Source organism: Pyrus communis, chromosome 3 (assembly GCF_963583255.1).
Source record: "Pyrus communis chromosome 3, drPyrComm1.1, whole genome shotgun sequence".
NCBI lineage: Eukaryota > Viridiplantae > Streptophyta > Magnoliopsida > Rosales > Rosaceae > Pyrus > Pyrus communis.
Genome location: NC_084805.1, coordinates 27,964,083 through 27,986,339, shown reverse-complemented (window position 1 = coordinate 27,986,339; position 22,257 = coordinate 27,964,083). Strand labels below are relative to the sequence as shown.

At 36.5% G+C, this 22,257-nt stretch overlaps 3 protein-coding genes across 3 annotated transcripts; 2 read left to right on the top strand and 1 right to left on the bottom strand.

Moving 5' to 3' along the window:
- Window positions 1–3,281: 3,281 nt before the first annotated feature.
- Window positions 3,282–12,022, top strand: LOC137729017 (RNA polymerase II C-terminal domain phosphatase-like 1). The gene is made up of 17 exons (XM_068467835.1): window positions 3,282–3,946; window positions 4,655–5,131; window positions 5,242–5,452; window positions 5,551–5,708; window positions 5,838–5,908; window positions 6,019–6,121; window positions 6,234–6,317; window positions 6,487–7,071; window positions 7,184–7,247; window positions 7,640–7,770; window positions 7,893–7,946; window positions 8,632–8,728; window positions 9,532–9,761; window positions 9,872–9,961; window positions 10,546–10,611; window positions 10,708–10,775; window positions 11,017–12,022. Exons 1-17 carry the CDS (start codon window positions 3,677–3,679, stop codon window positions 11,123–11,125), a joined length of 2,868 nt encoding a protein of 955 aa, XP_068323936.1. The 5' UTR covers window positions 3,282–3,676; the 3' UTR covers window positions 11,126–12,022.
- A 1,051-nt stretch (window positions 12,023–13,073) lies between these two features.
- LOC137728824 (clathrin light chain 1-like) lies at window positions 13,074–15,412 on the top strand. The gene is made up of 3 exons (XM_068467597.1): window positions 13,074–13,543; window positions 14,517–14,670; window positions 14,767–15,412. The coding sequence occupies exons 1-3, from the start codon at window positions 13,197–13,199 to the stop codon at window positions 15,229–15,231; spliced, it is 966 nt and encodes a 321-aa protein (XP_068323698.1). The 5' UTR covers window positions 13,074–13,196; the 3' UTR covers window positions 15,232–15,412.
- Window positions 15,413–15,550: 138 nt separating this feature from the next.
- On the bottom strand, window positions 15,551–19,172 carry LOC137728823 (cold-responsive protein kinase 1-like). The gene is made up of 7 exons (XM_068467596.1): window positions 18,951–19,172; window positions 18,621–18,827; window positions 18,372–18,484; window positions 17,245–17,455; window positions 16,911–17,148; window positions 16,578–16,728; window positions 15,551–16,348 (listed from the first exon to the last, which is right to left on the bottom strand). Exons 2-7 carry the CDS (start codon window positions 18,700–18,702, stop codon window positions 16,025–16,027), a joined length of 1,119 nt encoding a protein of 372 aa, XP_068323697.1. The 5' UTR covers window positions 18,703–18,827; window positions 18,951–19,172; the 3' UTR covers window positions 15,551–16,024.
- Between the last annotated feature and the right edge of the window lie 3,085 nt (window positions 19,173–22,257).

Sequence of the window (22,257 nt, the reverse complement as noted above, 5' to 3'; positions counted from 1 at the left end):
TGATACAATTGTCAATTGCCATGGGGGGTCTTTCTACACTAGAAGTGCTTTTATTGAAAATATAATTTAAGATTTTTTTTTTTTTATGGTACGAGCGTTATTTTATATTAAAAAAAAGTTTGGATTCGATATGTAGTGGATCAAAGATAAATGTTTTAATCACCATAACAATTTACTACTTACTTTGACAGTATGATTAGGTTTTATATGGAGAAAAAAATTCGTAATTACTATAATTATTAATGTCCAACCACGTCACAAGAAAGTGCTTAATTGTGCTTTGTCACTTTCTAATTGCTTAGTTTGCTACTTGTTTTTCAAGGGAGAATATAATTCAAAATTCCCTAATTTGCCTCAATCCCCTTCTTCGTCCATAATTGGGATTGGGAATGGGAAGCATTGGAAACTCTAATTTCTTTTTCCGAAGCCTCTTTTTTTTTTTTTTTCGTCTTAGCGGAGTGAGGTAAATTAGGGAAGAATTGGAAACTCTAATTTCCTTGTAAAATTCAAAAATTACGGAGTTGCTACTTGTTATAGCACTTTGCTTCTAATTATTCAAAATAACCAAGTAATTAGTCTTTAATCCAAATATACAAGACGTGATAGATAATCAACCGACAAATACTTTCCTAGTTGCAAAGCTTAAACCTTTTCAAGACTCGAGATCCTTTTCGAATCTCTATGTCTGGAGTCACCGGACTTGAATATATGAACCATTCAATTTAAATTATGCGGTTTTGATTAACTCATTTTACTAGCCCACTTTACATAAATTAAACTCTTAAACGGTCCGAATCTCTCTTTCTCTCTCTTTAACAGCTCGAATTTTCGAGTCTTATCGTCTCTGGACACAAAAGAGCCGAAAAAAATCTTAATTCCCCTTTTCTGGACATAACCAAAGTAGTCATGTCATGTCTTAGAAACGACATCTCCAGCTGAAAGTTGCAAAAGCTTAAACTTTTTTTTCCTTAAATTACAAAAGCTCAAGCTTTTGAGGACATTACCAGAAGCTAATAAGTTCCATTTGGTTGCAGGGCATATATTTTCGGAGCCGAAGTCCTTTCAGATAGGCCTGGGCCTATGTACAAGGAAATCAGGCCCAGCCCATATTAACCAACTCCCTAATTTTTTTGTTTGTTTTGTTTTATTTTATTCTTTATTTTAGTGGGACCGGGGGTGGGGGAATTGCTTGTTGATGATTACTATAAGGTTTGGGTAATGTTGCCTAACTAATTTAACATTTTATCATTTTTTAAAAGATATACAATATTCATTAATTTCAACGAATTCGTATAAGTGGATAGAGTATATGAAAAAAAAAAAAAAAAATGTAGAGTAAAAACCTAGGCTCGTTACTCACGAATATACTACATTAGAAGGTACAATCATATCAAGATTTTCCTTAGAGATTCAGATTAGATTGAAGAATTAAACGAGATAAATGACATATAAAGTCTTGATCATCGGACTACTTTTGTAGACTTACTGTTTCTCAATTTGTATTGTGGTAGTCATAACGTTTTTTGAAAGCTCTTTGTACATAACATATGTATGAAATCAAGGTTGCAAGAAATGGAATGAATTGTAGTTCAACAAAATAATTAAACAATCATCTATAAAAAGTGAGGGAAACCATTTATGAGAAATTATTCAGTGTGTCAGAAATACGGTCCGGTATACCAAATGTAATAATACAGTTGGTTGAAAACTTAAAGAAAAACTCTAGCCAATTGTATTATGACATTTTATGTAATATGTCGTGTTTCTGGTAAAGTAAAAATTTTATCTTTTTAGTAGGTGGGGGTGGGTTGAGATTAGGTGGCCCATAATACGTTCATGTTTGATTTGATTGCAAAATATCAGTATGTATTCGTATTTTTTTCAACCAAAATTAGTAAATTTCAAGGCTCAAAGTATTCAAATTGGATGCCCAACAAAACCAAAATCAGTAAACTTGCAACTCTATTAAACGTTTTGTGTGCAGTAACTTTATGAAATGTTTCGAGTGTAGTAAATACGCACATATAGAAAAAGAAATTATAACAGGATTATCTTAAAATTAAAATTCTTTATGAACTTTCAGTTACATTACCATTTAACGTCAAATGAGTCAAGTGGTATATATAGAAATGAAAGTTGTAATAAGAAATCAAACGGTATATTTCATGAAAGTTGGCAGACAGAACGAGGGCAAAGTGTAATATTTCACCTGACAAGTCAAAATTTGAGAATCTTAAAACCACAGTCGTACATAATGTCAACTAACATCCATTTGCCACAAATTACGACCCAAACTCTAACCCGTCACCCATAACTTTCCATATTGCTTATTCGCCCCAGCTTTTTGAACTCACGTTTCACCTGAGCCCCTGCTTTTAAATACCGTCACATTTACTTTAACTTTGTGTAACAGCTTAACATTCTATTTGGATGAGGAAATTTAAGATTATTATGAAATTCTAAAATAACGGAAATTGAAATAGGGAATTTTATTTTCTAGAATTTCTGAATTTTCTTGTTTGGAAGAAATGACACATATTTACATGAAATTTAAATTTGGAAATTGGAGGTTCCAAATTCCACAAGTTGTTTTTTTTCTTTTTTTCCGCTGGATTCTAGTTCTTATGTTTATGAATCCAAACAAAGAGATTGGTGCATGTCAATTTATAAATTTTAACTTTTGTCAAAATTCTAACTTTATTTCCCTTATCCAAACATAATGTACGCGTATGAGAAAATTTATGACATTTTACTTAAAACGATTATCGGCATTATTTTGATCTACGACTTGTTTTGTTTTTATTAAGGCACGATTATCATAATTTTTTTTTTAATTCTAGTTCCTATGCGTTTACTAACTTACATTGATTAAAATTGCGCCGCTGTCACAATTATATTAAGAATTTAAAACTTAAACAACTTGAAATTAGATTGATCACGGAAAAAGTGAATCTATCTCGTTCATTCTCTTTTTTCTGTTTATGACTTTCTTGATTCATGAATATTTTCTTTCAAAGTAGCCAAGCGTGTTAATAATTATACTATAAAATTTCACTTGAATCCAATTTGATATCTATTTTTGTAGATTAAAAGTAGTTTAAACATCGTACTACAAAATCTTGAGAAATTACAAATTATAGCAGAATTGGAAATTTATAAAAATAGCATGAAAGAAGTATAAATTAGGAAAATGGCCCAAGAGTCGAGGTGTCGTTTTAGTATTATATTGATACTAAAGTCTTGTTTTATAAATATTATTATTATCTGCGTTGTGAGTTGCAGTGCTAATTTGACCTTTTGCTATCTGGATCTAGGGTTTCTCCTCTCGAAGACTCCTTCGTTCTTCATCGTCACCACCAAACCCTAGCTTTTAGAACCACAATTCAGAACAAAAATCCAATTCCATTTCGTAAATCAATCAAGGATCTAAGATCTTCACTCGAAAATAAAACCCTAATTTTTATTCTTTTTACTTTTTTTTTTCTATGAATTTCAGTGATTTAAGACCAAAATTGGGATTCTTTTGGAGATGACGACGATTTTGAAAGAAATCAACGAAATCGATGTTTTTATTGAATGAAACTTTGATGAGAGATCAAAGGAGGGAATAAAATTTCTGGGTTCTTCTTGGATGGTGTTTGGGCAGTGAGAAAATTGGTGTTTGGCAAGTGAGAAAATGTATAAGTCGGTGTATAAAGGTGAAGATTTACTTGGGGAAGTAGAGATATATCCAACAGAGAACGAGAACAAGAATGTTCAGGATGAGTTGAAGGAAATCAGAATAAGCTATTTTTCTCAACCAAGTGAAAGATGTCCACCAGTGGCAGTGCTTCATACCATAAGCTCCTCCAATGGAGTTTGCTTCAAAATGATGGAGTCAAAGACGTCGACGTCTCCGGACACGCCGCTCTTTCTTTTGCACTCCTCCATGACTCAGGAGAACAAGGTATAGCAGCACAACCATTGAATTAAACTCCCACCTCCAAGAAAATATCAACTCTGCAGAATTTGAAAAAAAATATAAGATAAAAATTGAAAACCCAGATTCTAAAAAACCCTTTTTAACTTTATAATGTTATTACTGAGGACTCTGAACAATGTTACAGGGACCCATTTTTGAATTTCACTGTAAAGTTTGAAACTTTGAATGAACCCAGTAAAATTGTTGCCCCAAATTACATGAGCTGTTGGAACTTTTAACTGTTTTGGGAACTATCTGTTTTGAACTGAAGCTGTGGACTTACTTCCTAGAACTGTAAGATGAGCTTTATTTCTTAACTTACTGAGTATTGTACAATGACAGAATGTTTTGATGCTAAGAATATACCATATGGTTTTTTGTGATTGTTCTTGCTGTCCATGTAGAGATGACGATAGCGTGAATATTTCATTTATGAAAATTGGATGATTTTATTTTTGTTGTTGCTGCAATCGGATGTTAGAGTGTTTAATGAAGAACTCTAGAATTCTGGATTACAAGTTTTCAGTTTTGTTATCTGTTGGAATGCAGCATAGAGTCCTTTATAAAATGGAAACCTGCAGTTGCCCACTTCTTATTATGGTTTGATCTTTATGTGTTAATGTTGATTGGAATGTAAGTTTGTCTTTTCCTATGTTATCCGGAATGAATGGTTCCCGTCATGCTTATCTTCAGACTGCAGTAATGCCACTAGGAGGGGAGGAGCTTCATTTGGTTGCCATGCAATCCAGGAATGGTGATGAACAGTGTCCATGTTTCTGGGGATTCTATGTTGCATCAGGACTTTACAATTCTTGCCTTGTCATGCTGAATCTTAGATGTCTGGGCATTGTATTTGATCTTGATGAAACACTCATTGTTGCAAATACAATGCGCTCCTTTGAAGATCGAATTGAGGCCTTGCAGAGGAAGATAAGCACTGAGGTGGACCCACAACGCATTTCTGGTATGCTTGCAGAGATCAAGCGGTATCAAGATGACAAGTCTATATTGAAACAATATGCTGAAAATGATCAAGTTGTTGATAATGCGAGGGTCATTAAAACTCAAGCTGAGGTTGTTCCAGCCTTGTCTGACAATCATCAACCTATTATTCGGCCCCTTATACGATTACACGAGAAAAATATTATACTGACTCGCATTAATCCGCACGTATGTAATTACCTTGTTTATTATCTTCGTCATTCATTTATTTATCCCCATTTGGTCATTTTGTTCAACATCTGCTTGATCGGGTAAGTAACATAGAGTTTCTGTCTTAGATTCGTGATACAAGTGTTCTCGTGAGGTTGAGACCTGCATGGGAGGATCTTCGGAGCTACTTGACTGCAAGGGGGCGCAAGCGGTTTGAGGTTTATGTTTGCACAATGGCTGAAAGGGATTATGCATTAGAAATGTGGAGGCTTCTTGATCCTGATTCAAATTTGATAAACCCAACTAAACTACTGGATCGCATTGTCTGTGTGAAGTCTGGTAACTGTTATACTTCATTTATAAATTTTGTTTTGCAATTGCACTGAAAGCCTCATACATTTCTCCTTTTAACTGATGTCTTCCATATATTATGATAGGTTCAAGAAAGTCGTTGTTCAGTGTCTTCCAAGAAAGCTTATGTCATCCTAAGATGGCATTGGTAATTGATGATCGCTTGAAAGTGTGGGATGACAGAGATCAACCTCGGGTGCATGTTGTTCCTGCATTTGCCCCGTATTATGCTCCTCAAGCTGAAGTAAAATATTTGCTTTGTTTTATATGGCTATTAACTTTCTAAAACTGTTCTATTGTCAAAAATGCCCGTTTTGCTTAATTGTTTTTTTTCCTCTTTAACTTGAACGCATTGTAACTCTTAATATTACAGGCAAATAATACTGTCCCTGTCCTGTGTGTTGCAAGAAATGTTGCGTGCAATGTTAGAGGTGGATTTTTTAGGTAAAGGAATTAAATTAATGACTCTAAACTGTTTTTATGTAAAGCCATGCTCTGTTTATGAGCATAATGGTGTTCTGTTAGCATGACATCACCTTTGGATGTGATAACAGAGAATTTGATGACAGTCTTCTACAAAAGATTCCTGAAATTTTTTTTGAAGATGATATTAAAGATGTCCCTTCGCCTGATGTGAGCAATTATCTAGTTTCAGAGGTCAGTTGGAACAGTTTTATGACTCTTTAAATTTTTTATAACATTCTTCCTGAAAACTCTACCCACTCCACGATTGCCATAATAGTTTCACTAATAGTTTTTTGTTGTTCAGGATGACGGTTCTGCTATAAATGGAAACAGGGACCCACTTACTTTTGATGGCATGGCAGACGTTGAGGTTGAAAGAAGACTGAAGGTATTTAAAGATTCAATTTCGATACATGTACCATTTGGCTTGTAAGCCCGACCGACAGAAGTATTTTTATTGACATGCAATTTTTACACTCTGGATGAACGTATTTTTGCATCCGCATTTGTGATTTTGTGAATGTTGATTTGCTTGTTGACCTATTGCTGGTACATAGGAAGCAACCTCAGCTGCTTTAACGGCTTCTTCAGTAGTCACTAACGTAGATCCAAGGCTTGCTCCTCTTCAGTACTCAATGGCTCCTTCCTCTAGCACAATTTCACTGCCATCAAGTCAGCCATCAGCGATGCCTTTTCCTAGTATACAGTTCCCTCAGGCAGCTTCAGTAGTTAAACCGTTGGGTCATCTTGGCGCTGCAGAACCAAGCTTGCATAGTTCTCCTGCTAGAGAGGAGGGAGAGGTACCTGAATCAGAGTTAGACCCTGATACAAGACGGAGGCTACTGATTTTGCAGCATGGCCAAGATACAAGAGAACCACCACCGAGTGAGCCTCCATTTCCTGTCAGACCTCCAGTACAGGCCTCTGTTCCACGGGTGCAACCGCGTTCAGGCTGGTTTCCAGTGGAAGAAGAAATGAGCCCACGGCAACTGAGCCGGATGGTACCCAAAGAACTTCCGTTAGATCCAGATCCAATGCAGATTGAGAAGCATCGACCTCATCATTCATCTTTTTTCTCTAAGGTTGATAATTCTATTGAATCTGATCGGATTCTTCAAGAAAATCAAAGATTGCCCAAAGAGGTATTCACACTTTGTTGTTTTGGCTTTAAATCCTAATTTTTATGTTGAGTGGTGGATGTTGCATGTGATTGGATTTGGACAAGATCAGTCCTAAAAGATTATTGTTTTCCAGGCATTTCATAGAGATGATCGGCTGAGATTCAACCATGAATTGGCTGGCTATCATTCAATGTCAGGTGAACTATGACGTGCACAATTGAGTACTACGATGATTTTCATGCTTTTATTTTTTTTATTTTAGTACATATCTGATAGATGCTGTTTTCAATGCTTAACATTTTTAAAAAGTACTTTAGCAGTCTACTATCATAATTTGCCTAGAGTTTCACATGATTGAAACTATACTGTGGCAATGATTATTTCCTTTTTGGAAGGTTATTAATTGAGTATTATTACCCAATTGGTTTATCTGATCTTCATTTTGAATTTTTATCCAAATGGAACATTAATGGTTCTTGTCTTTCTTAAAATGTGTAACTGTCAATAACAGTCTTCTAATTTATATGTAATTATTTATGTTATATTATCATGAGAGTGGTGTTATATAATGGGGATATGAATTTTGAAGGTGAGGAGATTCCCTTGAGTCGTTCCTCTTCCATGAATAGAGATGTGGACTTTGAATCTGGACGAGCTATATCAAATGCAGAAACTCCTGCTGGAGCCTTACAGGAAATCGCAAGGAAGTGTGGAGCCAAGGTATTTTGAGCTGTTTGTGTTGCAATAGAAAATTTAGTCTTCATGTTTGCATATATCAAACCCTCGTGCTCCATCTTATTTCTTTTTCCCTTTTCCCCCCTTTTCTAAATGGAAATTTACAGGTGGAGTTAAGGCCAGCTTTGGTTGCTAGCACAGAACTGCAGTTTTATGTTGAGGTACTTTCATTTCTTTGACTTGCTACCTTATAATTGCACATTAGTTTTTGGGATATCAAGTTTTGAACTTATCTAACCATAGTTTAATGTTTTCTTGGGGAGAGTTTTTTTATTTTTATATTTTGAAGTTGGGGAGAGTTAGTGATGCGTAAATGCATAAATGCAAGACTACTTAAATAATTTATCTTGTCTTATGAAAAGTTAAGCAATTCGTATGAGTATGTGACTTTTGATGTACATTTCAATTTTTGATATTTTAGGGACTTTATGTCCATGAGTTGTAATTTTGGCTTCAAGTGAAGAAGGAGCTATACAGTAAATTACATTCTGTTTGTATTTTATTTCGTATTGAAATGATGGTTTGCTTCTAAAGACCACATCTTACTAAGTTTGGTGATCATATTAATATTTTAGATCTGAAATAGTAAATATTTGCACTCCCTATTTCATAGCTATACAGTACAATTGAATGGAGCAGATCTAATTGATGGTAATGGGTGTAATTAGTGTTGGTAATCAGTAGTAATGGGCCTGATTATCTGAATCAATGAATTTTATATGCCTTGTAGGTCAAACTGATACCATGTAGCTTTTCCCAGAAATTGTTTTTATTACTTTCTGACTTCACAATGTTGCCTATTCCTTTGTTACACGTTAATTAGCTTATCCATTTTGCCTTTTATAGGCTTGGTTTGCAGGAGAGAAAATTGGTGAAGGAACTGGTAAAACAAGAAGGGAAGCTCATTTCCAGGCTGCTGAGGGTTCTCTAAAAAACTTAGCCAGTAAGATTCCTTATTGCTGTATTTATTGCCACTAGCTAGGGGGCGATATGTCTCAATAATTCTTGTCGTGCCTCTTTTAGTAGTTCTTATACTGGGAAATTAGTGCTCAACAACCTGAACTTGATACTAGAGCAGTGATAAAACAAATTGACAACTAATTGATTTTGACATGTGAAGCCCACCTCAAGGCTAATATTCTATTTGCTTATTTTCTTTCCGAGTGAATTAAATGAGGGCAAAGAGTTCTAAGAAGTTCTGTCCTTGACTGTTCAGCCACAAACGCTACAATCTCTTAACTTCCGATGGAAAAGGATATTGTAGAATACTAAGTCAATATATGACATATTTTTAAGATCTATCTTCTACTTTGCTTTGATCACATGTTTCTGATATCAGCTAAATATTGTGAACTCTCGAGTCGCTGATATAATCATACTGGAGCTGATCTTAGATGATTATTCTGCTCAACAAAGTGCTTTTTTAGCAAAAGTCATGGATGAAGGATTGAGGGGTTATTTTGAACTTGTCAGCTTTCCATCAGGGGTTAAAGATGCCAGTCAATCAATTTTGAAAGTTTTGAAGTGTACAATTAACTGTTAGAAAAATATGAACCTACTGGCCGAGGAACTACTGAGCCAAAACAAAGTCAACTTGCTTATGAAATTATTGCACAAAACAGGATCTGTACTAGGGAATATTGGGTTGGCTTGGTTCTGTTCATAGATGGGAAAGTATTCTTGACATATCTCTAGTTTCCCTTTTTTATTGTGTGTATATGAGAAACCTGGACAACATTTTTGCAGATATATACCTTTCCCGCGTCAAGCATGATTCTGTGCCTGTTCAAGGGGAAATGAGCAAGTTTCCTAATGTTAACAACAATGGTTTTGTGGGTAATGCGAATTCTTTTGGGATCCAGTCATTTCCCAAAGATGAGTCCCTTTCATCTTCATCAGAGTCTTCTAGGCCGCTAGACCCTAGGCTTGAAGGCTCTAAAAAATCTATGAGTTCAGTATCTGCCCTCAAAGAACTTGTAAGACTCAAAACATGATAGTTTGCTAGTCTCTCTCTTTTTTCTCCCTTATTTGCAGGTGCTGAATGATGTTATGATTATTGACTTTCCATAATTTTGTACTATTTTAGTGTATGATGGAGGGCCTTGGTGGTGTAGTTTTTCAACCGCGACCTCCACCCTCAGCTAATTCAGTCGAGAAAGATGAAGTGCATGTACAGGTTTGTATTTGCCAATATTACATGCTTCATTATTCTGAATGACATTTGAATTTTGTGTTGAAGTTTCTACATTTCATCGTATAGAATTGTAGAACACCGCCCTTCACAGAATTCCTGAGGAAACTCAGTTAAATGCTGAAAGAAATACACAAAAATAATTTAAGAACTTCAGATTCAGATCACAATATCTATTCTTCTTAATTTGAATCTGGAAGCAGACTCCCTTTGAGATTGGGTGCTTTTTTTATGTACTGGATATAGAATAATGCATCCTCCACTTGGTTAATCAATAAAGAAATTAAAGGGTGGTGTGAGGGAAAAGTTAGAACTGGGGGTTTGAAAGTTGTTTTCGGGGTTCAAGAAAAATAATTCATGAGCTCTGAGAATTTTTGTTTGGGCCATCAACTTCCAGACGATGGCTGTAGTGAGTACGAATCATTTCTTGGTCATGCTTTCCAGAAGTGTCGGTACTGACACTGAATTTGGAGCTGTATGATTTTTTGTGGACAATCTTTCAGTAACCTTGATGCATGTTTCTTTTCTCTTTCTTTTCTTTATAATTCTGTGCTGTTATCATGTTACAGGTTGAAATAGATGGAGAGGTTCTGGGGAAGGGGATTGGGTTGACGTGGGATGAGGCTAAGATGCAGGTAATTTTTCTACTCTTCCAATTCCGAGTACCCTTCGTGGGGTCTTAATTCTTTTCAAAATTTAATATCTGAGCACCTAAACAACCTTTTCCTTAGGCTGCTGAAAAAGCGCTCAGAAGTCTAAGATCAACTCTATTTGCTCAGAAACGTCAGGGTTCTCCAAGGTGTGTGAATTCATCAGCTGCAAGCGTTTAATTATTTTTGCCAGTTTTTTATTGAAGTTTGAACTATGGCTGGATCAACCATCCCCAAAAGCTAGCCAATATTTCAGTTGGCTCTATTTCGTCGCTCTTGGTGCACATGACATGAAAGCTCTTGCAGCTTTGATTAGTTGTACAGCTGTGGCCAACAAACTAGAACTTATGTGTATTCTTCCCTTCTAACTTGGTGTTTCTGGCAAAAAAGGTCTTTCCAAGGGATGCCAAATAAACGTATGAAGCAGGAGTTTCCACAAGTTCTGCAACGGATGCCCTCTTCTTCTAGATATCCGAAAAATGCTCCGCCAGTTCCTTGAAAGTCATACCACCATTTCAACCCATTTTGGTATAGCGACTGAGGCAACATGTCTGCCGTACATATTATAGAGAAGGGCGAGGACCATGGAGAGCCCAAACCTCTTACAATGCAGACGAGATTGAGCTTGCAGCTTCGTTCCAGATTCTTCTGAAAGAACGGGGAGGTGCTTGTGAGGCGACTACAGTCCTAACACTCTTGGGGTTTCCAGTCATTGTTGTAACGATTTCCTCCCCCCAACCAAATGCTTATAAGCCTCCTCGCACATTTACCGAAGGCAATGCCGTGTAACTCCTTTTTTGTGTGGTTGATGCATTTCTTCCCTGACCTTTGAAAGAGCCTATTTAGGTCGGATTGACAGTGTATTGATGTTTATTTACCGGAAGTAAACGGGACACACAGGCTTCGAGGGCAGCTTTTGGCTATGCTCAAAGTCACGGATATGTAGTCACGGTACACTCTAACCATTGACAGTTATTTCAGTCCAATTGCCAGTTATTTTTCAGTGTCCATCTCTGCGAAGATTAGGAGGTCTTAGAAAATGTCCATTTCCAGATATGTTACCTGAGGTGGAACGGCTTACTGATGTAAATCAAGCTAATGTAAAATGGTTCACCCACCGCCGACGGAATGGAAATTTTTGTACCGGTATTCCGTTTGTTGTTACTTTGATGAATCTGGTAGCAACCTCGCATAAGCGCAGGGTGCGGCACGAGCACAAAATAGAAACGTCGGGACATACAGTCACGCGAGGAGAGAGATAAACAGAAAGAGGTATACGCATGCGACATGTTGAGTAGAGTGTGCAAATCGGTTTGTTGCTAGTTCGTGCTTTTGCTTTGAGATTGACTCAAGTGGTTACCAAACATCCATCATAACATAATGCAAATTTGATGTACATGTCTTGCCAATTAACAAATTTATTTCGTCATTCTATTTTTCTTCTACAATTGATATTCGTTTGTTGGTTGTATGCATATGTATCTTGATGCGGGTTTGATTCCTACTAATTCTTCGTCCCTAACAACTAACTATTTAACTTACGAAAGTTATCGCTCAATTGAAAAAAAAAAAAAAATTGTATGCAAGAATTTGAATCTGGTGTATATAGTGGATCACATCCGCTCAAGTTAATATAACCATCTACAATAGTGTAAGTTGATTATGTACATCAATTACCCAATTATGTAGTGTAAAAATGCTAATACTTAAGATGAAAATTGACCCCAAACAATTTTTTAGTAAATTAACACCCTAAATTATTTGAAATCAACCAATTAACCCTCACGGTCAGATTTGATAATCATCCATTTTGCCATCAAAATCGGCACAACTTTACTCTTTAGAGTGAATCACGTGCACGTAACAGAATTTACCAGCAAAGTGGATAAAATTTCATCAAATATGATGGTGAGAGATTAATTTGCTAATTTCAAATAGTTTAGAGCATCTCCAAAGGAGATGTCAAAATTGTCACGTAGGCATACAACAGTAAAAAATGGCAGCAAACGCTCTCCAACCGAATCTTTAATTTCTTACGTGGCGCTGAGTCATTTGAAGGCAAAGCCTTTTGCTGTCAAATTTATTAAATAATTTTTTAATAGATTAATATAATATATAATAAATGTTGTTATGTTTTTGAAATATTTGATTGGTTGCCTTATTTATTGAACTCCACAAAAAGATAAAAAAAAAAATATTAAATGACATTATTATTTAACATACCGGGTGGAGCAAGATGTTGTACAAACAGTCAAATTGTCATATAAGCTATCAACTATTATTTTGATAGTTAAAATTTGATATCTCTTTTCAAGATGCTTTTAGAAAATTAATTTACCGAAAAGATAGTTGAAGGAGTCAATTTCAATTGGGTAATAGCCAGGGATCCAACGGCAATTTACTCTGTTCTATATTTCAGTCGCCCACCTTCTCCGTTAACTATATAAAAAGGGGAAAAAGAGTCAAAAAAATTAGAGCTCCTTCCATTAAGTTTCCTCCCATTCGATACATTTCCACTGAAATCCTCTTCGGACAGAAAGACAGAGAGGGAGAAATCACCACCGCGAAAAATGGCTTCCTTCGACGCGTTCAGCATGGACGGCGACGATCTCCACGCCCCCAACAGCCACTTTGACCAGGACGACGTCGTCGTCGAGAGCTACGCTGACTACGGCTCCTACACCGACCCCGCTGCCGCCGCCCCTGCCTCCCCGGATGTTTTCGGATTCGAAGATCCCAGCCCCAACTACTCCCACTCCACTCCTTTCGATTCCGTTCCCGTTGAGAACGGCAACGGCAATGGCTACGGCGTCGGCGAGAACGGAATCGACGATGGTGTCTTCACATCGGACGGTCCCGTGCTCCCGGAACCTAGCGAGTTTGTCGAGGAAGGTGCAGCTCTTCGTGAGTGGCGCGGGTAAGATTCGGATCCGATTCGCTTTTTTTTTTTGGTAAATTTAGTTGCTTGCTTTGTGAGCTGCTGCTTCAGATCTGTGAAATTCTGCATCTTTAGGGAAATTGCATCCGTTTGATCTTAGATTTTGAGCTAATTGTAGGTGTTTGTATGGAAATACTGTTGGATCTGTGATTTATTGTAGTTATGATCACTAGAAGGTATGGAAATGTTAGTTCTTTAGTTGCGATTTTCGGTAAGTCATTGATCAAAGTAAAGCTTTGTGATTGTTAAATTCGTGCTGTATTTAAACATATAGATCAGCTGTTGATAGGGTGTTTGTGTAGTTTGGAGCTGCTTGTAAACCAAATTGTAGTGCTTTTCAAGTCAAATTTAGTGTGTGGGAATGAGGGTTGCTATTGATTTTCCTGGATCTGAATCTGATTGTCAGAAGGAAAATATCTGTTTAGATAATCATATAAGAATAAGTTCTTTATTTCGTTGCTAGAGTTAGTGAGTTATGTGATTTAGTTTGATTTGAGGGTAATCAAACTTCATCTGAGTTTTAATCAACTCGTTGACAAAAAAGGGTGGTTCAGTTTTTCCAACGAATCCAATGGGATGGTCGTTAGGAGAAAAGTCTTGGGTATAACAGTTGAACTACAAGAAACCAATAATGAAATAACATGTTATCGTTGTTGACGGGACTCAGTATCATTTATTAGCGGAATCTATGTCATTAACATCACGTAGATTCGACAACTTTTTAAATAGCATGATGATGTGGCAGCACTGTGTTACTTGAGACTTTACGGTAAGTTGATCGTAGTCATTTGATCATACTTCTGAAAAGAAAAAACACACAAGGATAATGATAAGTTGATAGTAGTTTTTTCCTTTAGTGATTTGTGCACGCATTGGTTGATCTGCACAGAAAACTACAAGTTAACTAGTGGTACTAGAAAATTAATGACCAAACTTGACTTTTGTGGTATAGTCAAAATGCAATCCTACTTGAGGAGAAGGAGAAGAGGGAGAAAGAACTGAGGAACCAAATTATTGAAGAGGCTGAGGAGTTCAAGCGTGCATTCTACGAGAAAAGGAAGCTTAACGTTGAGACCAACAAGGTCGAGAACAGAGAAAAGGAGAAGGTAAATATTGGAATGCCTTTATTAACTACTCTTTTCATGACACCAGCTTTGGTTTTTTGTTCCTAACACTAACAAGTTGGTTTGTGCGTTGAGCAGTTATTCTTGGTTAATCAAGAGAATTTCCATAAAAATGCTGACAAGCAAAGTTGGAAAGCAATCGCGGAGCTCATTCCTCACGAGGTTCCCAACATTGAGAAGAGGAGAGGCAAGAAGGACCAGGAAAAGAAACCAGGGATCCAAGTCATTCAGGGCCCAAAGCCTGGAAAACCCACTGATCTTTCGCGTCTGCGGCAAATACTTGTGAAGCTGAAGCATAAAACTCCACCTCACATGATTCCACCCCCACCCGCTCCAGCCAAAGACGCCAAAGATGCCAAAGACGCCAAAGATGGGAAGGCTCCTGCCAAAGATACCAAAAATGTAAAGGATGCAGCACCAAAAGCTAATGGGTCTGCAGAAGCTGAGGTGCCTGCTTCAGAAGCCAAGGATGCCACCTCCAATAGTTCTTCAGATGCACCCGAACAAGCCGCTCCGGCGCCTACTGAGGAACTCACTGCTTGATTTGATTCCTTCCGTATTTTATTGATCGATTTTATTATTTTTGAGATTCTAATTAACTATCGGCTACGTATCGCCGGATTCATTTGCTACCGCTTTTATCAGAATATTGTAATATTTGGCTTTTGAGATTTGGAATTTTCATTGTTTACACACATTTTATGAATATTACTTTTTTGGACCAGAGCAGCGTCTTTTTGGGTCAGAATTAGGAAAAAAGAAGTCTTTGGGTATAAAGTTTGAATTTAAATTTGTAGATTCCCTCAACCATGATACATTTGATCATCTTGTTTAAATATTTACGGATTTAGTCAAGTTAGTTAGAAAATTGTGTTTTCATTTCTGCATTTAAGTTTGGAACCCCATTCTTGGAGTTTACAAATATTGTATTGTCCGAAAATTTCCATGGCTCTTTTACAAATACGCTTCTTCAAACTTTCTTAGACCAAAAAATATGAAGTTCTATGTCGAAAAATAAAAATGAAAACCCTCAAACCCAACTATTACGGCATCCGACATTCTTGCTTTGGTCAAAAACCCTCAAAACTTTGTTATATGTTTTTTTTTCTTCTTGTTTGATTCTTGAAGTGTTTCCCGTTAATATTAACCGTCATCCTGACTACACAAATCAAGTACTTTTCGGTATCTCAAACAAGCCCTACTCAACACGGCTAATAAAAAATAAAAAATCGTCTAAAAAGGTTAACGAAAACAACGGTATAAACCGTTGAATGATTTGTTGCGGATATGCAGATAATTTCACCTTCCTCCTATGAATTGCAATTACATTTGTTCTTCAGCGAGGTGTTACTTGGGTTATGGTGTCGGGGACGGAAGTCATCTGATAGGTAGTGGTTTCGGAACCTGATTTTTTACTCGAAGGCCCGCTTAGGCTCTCCGCGCTGTTGAAGAAACCCGGGGCTGTAAGTTGGTTCTCGTTGATTCTGATGTTTCTCGAGAGCATGTCAACAACCTGGCTCATCTTTGGCCTTCGGCTTGCTGCTGCTTGGGTGCAGAAAAATGCCACCTTCATGTACCTAAGGAGTTCTTCCTCGGGAAACTCTCCCATTTCCGGGTCAGCCAGCTCCAACAGTCTCCCTTCTTCATGGTGCTGCCATGCCTAGTGAAGAAACGAAAGAGTTGTAAAAGAAAGCGGAATAAGACTGCGAGTATGATCATGGAAAAGAACGTAAATAGAAACTGAAACAGGTACAAAAAATTATAAGAACTCAGTTGCTATAAAGGCACACAAAAATCGCAGTATATAACTGCGCATATGATCATGGAAAGAATGGAATGAATCTGATGATGCCAAGAGTTTTGTCGAAAAATGGAAATAAACAACGCACCCATTCGAGCAGAAACTTTTCTGTCCCACCCCATTTTCCCTTGGCACTGCTTCCGCCGCATACTATTTCAAGAATAAGAACGCCAAAACTGTAAACGTCGGCCTTGAAGGTTAACTGACCTCCCAATGCATATTCTGGTGCCAAATAACCACTGCAAAACCAAAACTAAATCATAAGCAGCTAAATTCTCACACTTATCACATAATCTCTCTCTATAACGATTGAATTAAGCGAAACAGTTACGATGTAACAGAATCTCCTAACTGGTTCAATCATGGAAAATAGAAGGTCAAATCATGAATAGCAATCAACAAGAAATATGAAATAACGTACGTTGTTCCCGCAATCCTTGTGCTGATATGAGTGATATTGTCAGGGAAGAGTTTAGCCAACCCAAAGTCTCCAATTTTCGGGTTCAAATCTCCATCTAAAAGTATGTTACTAGCCTTGATATCTCTATGTACAATATGTGGCACCAGTTCTTCATGAAGATACGTAAGACCCCTGGCAGTACCCAGGCAAATGGCTGATCTTTTTTCCCAATCCAGTTGGATGGTTCTACTCGTTGGACCTACAAACAAAACGAAAACAAATTAGACTTGTAAATCCATCCTTGTGTATACGTACCTTCAGTTTTCTTTACATGCTAAAGAATTTGTCCAATTACCTAATAGCGCATGATCAAGGCTTTTATTTTCAACATATTCATAGACCAAAACTCGATCGTCTCCCTGAACACAGCACCCAATCAACTCAACAAGGTTTGGATGCCGGACATTTGAGATAGCGTTGATCTCATTTAAGAATTCACGGACTCCCTGCTTCGACCGAGCAGCAAGTGTCTTGACAGCAACATGCTTTCCACTTTTCAGGATCCCCTGGCAAAACGTAGCTAAACAACTAAGATAATATGAAGTGCCATGGACGAAAACCATCTACGTGTTCTGATTAATGCAAAATCATTATTATAGTTGTCCTTTGAAAATTAAGACAGGTTTTTTTTTAGCCAAAATGGTCCATGCGATTTGTATAACTACTCACTTTGATCCTTAAGATTTGAAATCGATAGACTTGGTCACTGAGTTTGTTCACAATCAATCAATTTGGCTCTTTCATGAAAAATCTCCATAAAATAAGGATAAAATAACAAAAATACCCTCAAGTTTTGTCAAATCATTTTGGCCTATTGTTTATTGTATTGATGGTAATTTTCTCATTTTGATCCTTATTTAACATAACTTTTCACTAAGGGACCAAAATGGTTGATGATGGACAATCTCAGGGACCACTTCTATTGATTTCAAATATCAGGGATCAAAGTGAGGTGCTAGGCAAATCTCATGAATCATTTTGGTTAAAAAGTCAATTAAGACCAGCAAGGAAAGCTTGGAAACTGTGTTTAAAAGTCACAGAATTCAATCCAAATTGGTAGCTAGCATTCTTAATCACCACATGATCTAAAGCAAAAACAAAATACAAGGAAGATACAAAATCCTTTTTTTTTTTTTTTCTCAAATCTTGAACTACAGGTGAGAGTTTTCACCATACGAAACAATGCATCTATGTGTTAGAAAAACAGAAGGATAGAACTTGAAGCGTTCTTAAAACGCAAACCCAATTCCCAGTGTCAGCTATCAGGTTTTAAATGCTTGATGTTTTGAGCCAACTCATTGATCATTGCGACAGATTGGAAACAAAACAACATAATTCAAACCACAGATATCATGAATTCTCAAAAAATGGTGCAAACTTCCCAATGGAACCAATTACAAGACATCTGCAGAATCTGAGTACCTTGTATACAGTTCCAAAACCTCCTCTCCCTATCTTATTACTCGAATGGAAATTATCCGTCGCCAATTTTAATTCGTTGTAGGAGAAAGCCTTGGTATTCTCCAGCAAATTCTCTATGCAACACACAAAACAAACAATCAATCACAATAACAATGATGATCCAGCCGATTAACACGTACAAAGACCAAATATGGAGGTAAAAAAAGTAACAAAACCAAAGAGCGTGGAACAATTTATTCATGTCCGTACCATCCTGATCACGGCCAAATCGACCAGAACCAGAACCCTTTTTCCTGTCAGCAGCTGAAGCACCGAAGCAGCTGCAACTCATATTAATTTGTCCACAATAATCAAATTCTGCCTTCTGGGTCCTCAACAAATTTTCAGAAAAACAGCTCCCTTTCGATCAGAGAGCCTTCCCTAATCAGATTTGGACCGACCCCCGTTGCCAAAATCCTAAATTTCACAACAAAAAATCACAAAAACTTCATCAAAACACCAAAAAAATGAAACTTATTAAGCTTCCAAAAGTTGCAACCAAGAAAATCAACAAAAAAAAGAAAGAAAAAAAAACCCCACCTGGTGGATTTGCAGACTACTGATCAAGTTTCGATGTCCCGAATCCTTTTAGCATCTGTTTCTGGCAGCAGCCATGGAGAGCGAGAGAGGGAAAGATTCAATCTTTGTAATATAAAAAAGGAAAGGAAATGGAAAATGAGAAAGCTTTAGTGCCCGTCTCTCTTGGTTTTAAAAATCACGAGTCGTAGAGGGGCACGAGGTGCTCTGTTTTCTGTGTTTCTTAATTGGGCGGGTGGAGTTGCTGCCGGTGCTCAAAACTTGAAAGCGACCATTTTTCTTCCTTCCCTCTTTTTTTTTTCTTTGTTTTTTTGGCTCTAATTTCTTTCCCTCTATCTGTGTGTTTATTTGACTACTCATATAGTCATAAATTGCATCATTAATCATGCCTCCGTTGTCAATTAGATGACATCATTTTTCTTGTTTTCTCTGCTCACAATGACATCATTATTCATTTTTTTTCCTCTTTTATTGAAACATAGATTTTGGTTATTTGTCTCGGTTACGTATTCTTTAAAATTTCAGATAAATATAAAAGTAGTCTATTTCTGTCGGATTTTTTTCACTTGATATATAGGGTGGCGAGTTTTCTCTTCTCTTGCGAGTAAATGATTATGAAAAATTAAATTGACTCTTATTTATTTTCATTCTTTTGAAGAGTATTTTTTTTATGACTTAGAAAATGATTTTCCTTTAAGTAATGTTGAATAAGTTCACTGTTTCTTTTTGCTACACAAGTTTTGAACAATTTTTTTTTTTGGTCCATGAAAATAATAATTCTTTCTTTGAATCATAGTTTTGAATAATTAAACGGCTCATAAATATATAGCAAACAAAGTAGATGAAATTAGACTAATTAAGGCACTTTACAGCATGCAGCAGCAGTGCCATTATTAATCCTTTTTCTCTCTTTCTAACCTCCTGCATTTTTATCCGATTCAAATCCAGGCAACAACAGGCGAATGTGCATTGAGATCAAGTTAGTCTTAGGATCATTTCGATTTCAAAAAATATACGCGTGAAGGTTTTTTGAGGACCCTCTAAATGTTTGGTAAGAGTTTTTTGGTGTTCTGGTGTGTTTGATTTAATGTCTGTTAAACATATCTCGACAAGTTGCATCAACAGCAATCGACAAACTCTCTAACTATCATTCATCAGGTTGCTGCGATATATGTTGATATCTGTTGACATGTGGCAACATGGTTTGGCTAACGACAACAAAACCACCAAATATTCGAAAAAAATGACTCAGTGAATAAATTTTTTTTTTTTTTTGTGCGCTTCGCGCTTTGTTTCTATCTAGAAAATTTGAACCTTAACATCAAGTCCCTACAAAGTTTGAATCTTAGATCTGCCACTACATGAAACTAGTCTATAATTTTTCGCATGAAACCAAGGAATTCAAATGTAAATGCACGGCTTTTTTATTTTAGTATTTAATGGTGGAGTTAATCAAGATTTGATCACTATTAAGGCGTGTAAAAGAAATTCCGTATATTGATCACAATATTTTCATCTACATATTTCACAATGTTATAAAAAGGTCAAAGTTAGAGGAATAACCTTTTTTTAATGGTAGGTGCAAGGTAGATGTAAAATGCCACACTAAAACTATAGCACAAGAGGATAACAAATAAAAGGCAGAGAAATAGATGATGTTACTGATATTTTTCTCTCGTTCTCTTCTTCTTATATTTCCTGTAACTTGAAAACATGCGGAGTGCTCTATTTATAGAGCAACTTCAAACTGATGCATTAACTGCATGTTGAAACTTATAACTCGTCCTCTGACAATACAATTCATATTCCACTTTTACTTTGCATGGGCATTGAAAACTTATGCCCATGCTGAAAACTTCTGCTAATATACTGTGTGGGCATTCAATACCCACCAAACTTTTCAACACACAACGAGTTCTCATATTTTGCAGGACAATCTCAGATTCAGTGTCCTAGAGATAATCTAAGCCCGAATGCAATGTGAACGCAAAGGGTGCTCGACTTCAAAGTCAAGGACTCAATGGCTACATGCATTTGAAAAGTATGTATGTCGTATTTTTTGTGAAGTATGTTTCCACTTAAAAAGACAGATTTTATATATTAGTCTTCCAAATGGCGTCAAGTACCACAACGTATATGCCTGCATTTGATTAATTTGTCTGCTGCCGCTTGTTGGGGTTCGAGTTTTCAACGCCCGGCTTGGAGAATAATTTGATGCGTCTGGTGATTTTTCCACCACAAAATATAGACATAAAAAATGATATGTTATATATGCCATACAATTTAACGTGTTTTTTCTGCTGTATTTTCGTATATGAATGCATAATTTTTGTTGGCGCTCATACTGTAACACGTCGCACTACAATATAAAACATAAACACTGAGTTGTTAAAAAATATTTATCATAAATTTTTTAATCGGCAATGTCATTAAATCATGAGCGAGTTGATAATCCGTACATCAAAGTATAAAAGTATAATTGCATGTATATGCACATCCCTCGCTTTACTGTTTAAGAATATCTCCAATAATAATGTTAAATTTATGCTATTAAGTGAATAGTGTAAGAAAATTAATTTATCATCTTCGACAACGCTTTCTGTTTTAACAATCACTTAACCCCTCTCTCTCTTCCTCTTTTTTTTTGTTGTCCGTAACTCTTCTTTCTTTGGTCAATCGTCTCAAATTTAATTTGTTCTCTTAAGATCTCATTGGCTCGGTCTTCATGGTCGCAGCTATCGATCGTGACTCCATTGGTAGTTGTCCTCGAGTCTACCATCCTAGGCCTTTTCATATTTACCTCCATGTCTTCGTGTCGTCGTATCCACCAATCCAGCATCTAAGTAAGGAAAAGTAGCGAAATAATATTAGTTTATGTTAGCTAGTTAGCTTGTAAATTTCTCTTTCTTGCTAAATTTAGCGTGACTGTTCATCAAAGTAAAATAGCGAGCCTTTTAGCGAAGCGGTTGGAATGACGTTTTATGCATTTTTTCATTAAAATATTGAAACAACGACATTTAGTGAGAATGTTGGTGATGGTCTTAGTGAGTTAACCCAATTTCCACGTCGAAGCTCATGCTTCCCCATTACCTATATGTCTGCATTATTTTCAAAAGTTGCTTTGACTTGATGGATTTTTGGCTTCGGCCGTCAGTGTTGTCAAATGACATAGCCGTGAGACGTTTAACATGCTGTAACTGATAACATTCATTGTTCTGAACGATGTTATTTTAGAAATTGGATCCTTTCTTGAGCACAATCTCAGAATCCTGCTGACCAATCCACGTGAATTGTTAGATTTTGATCAAAC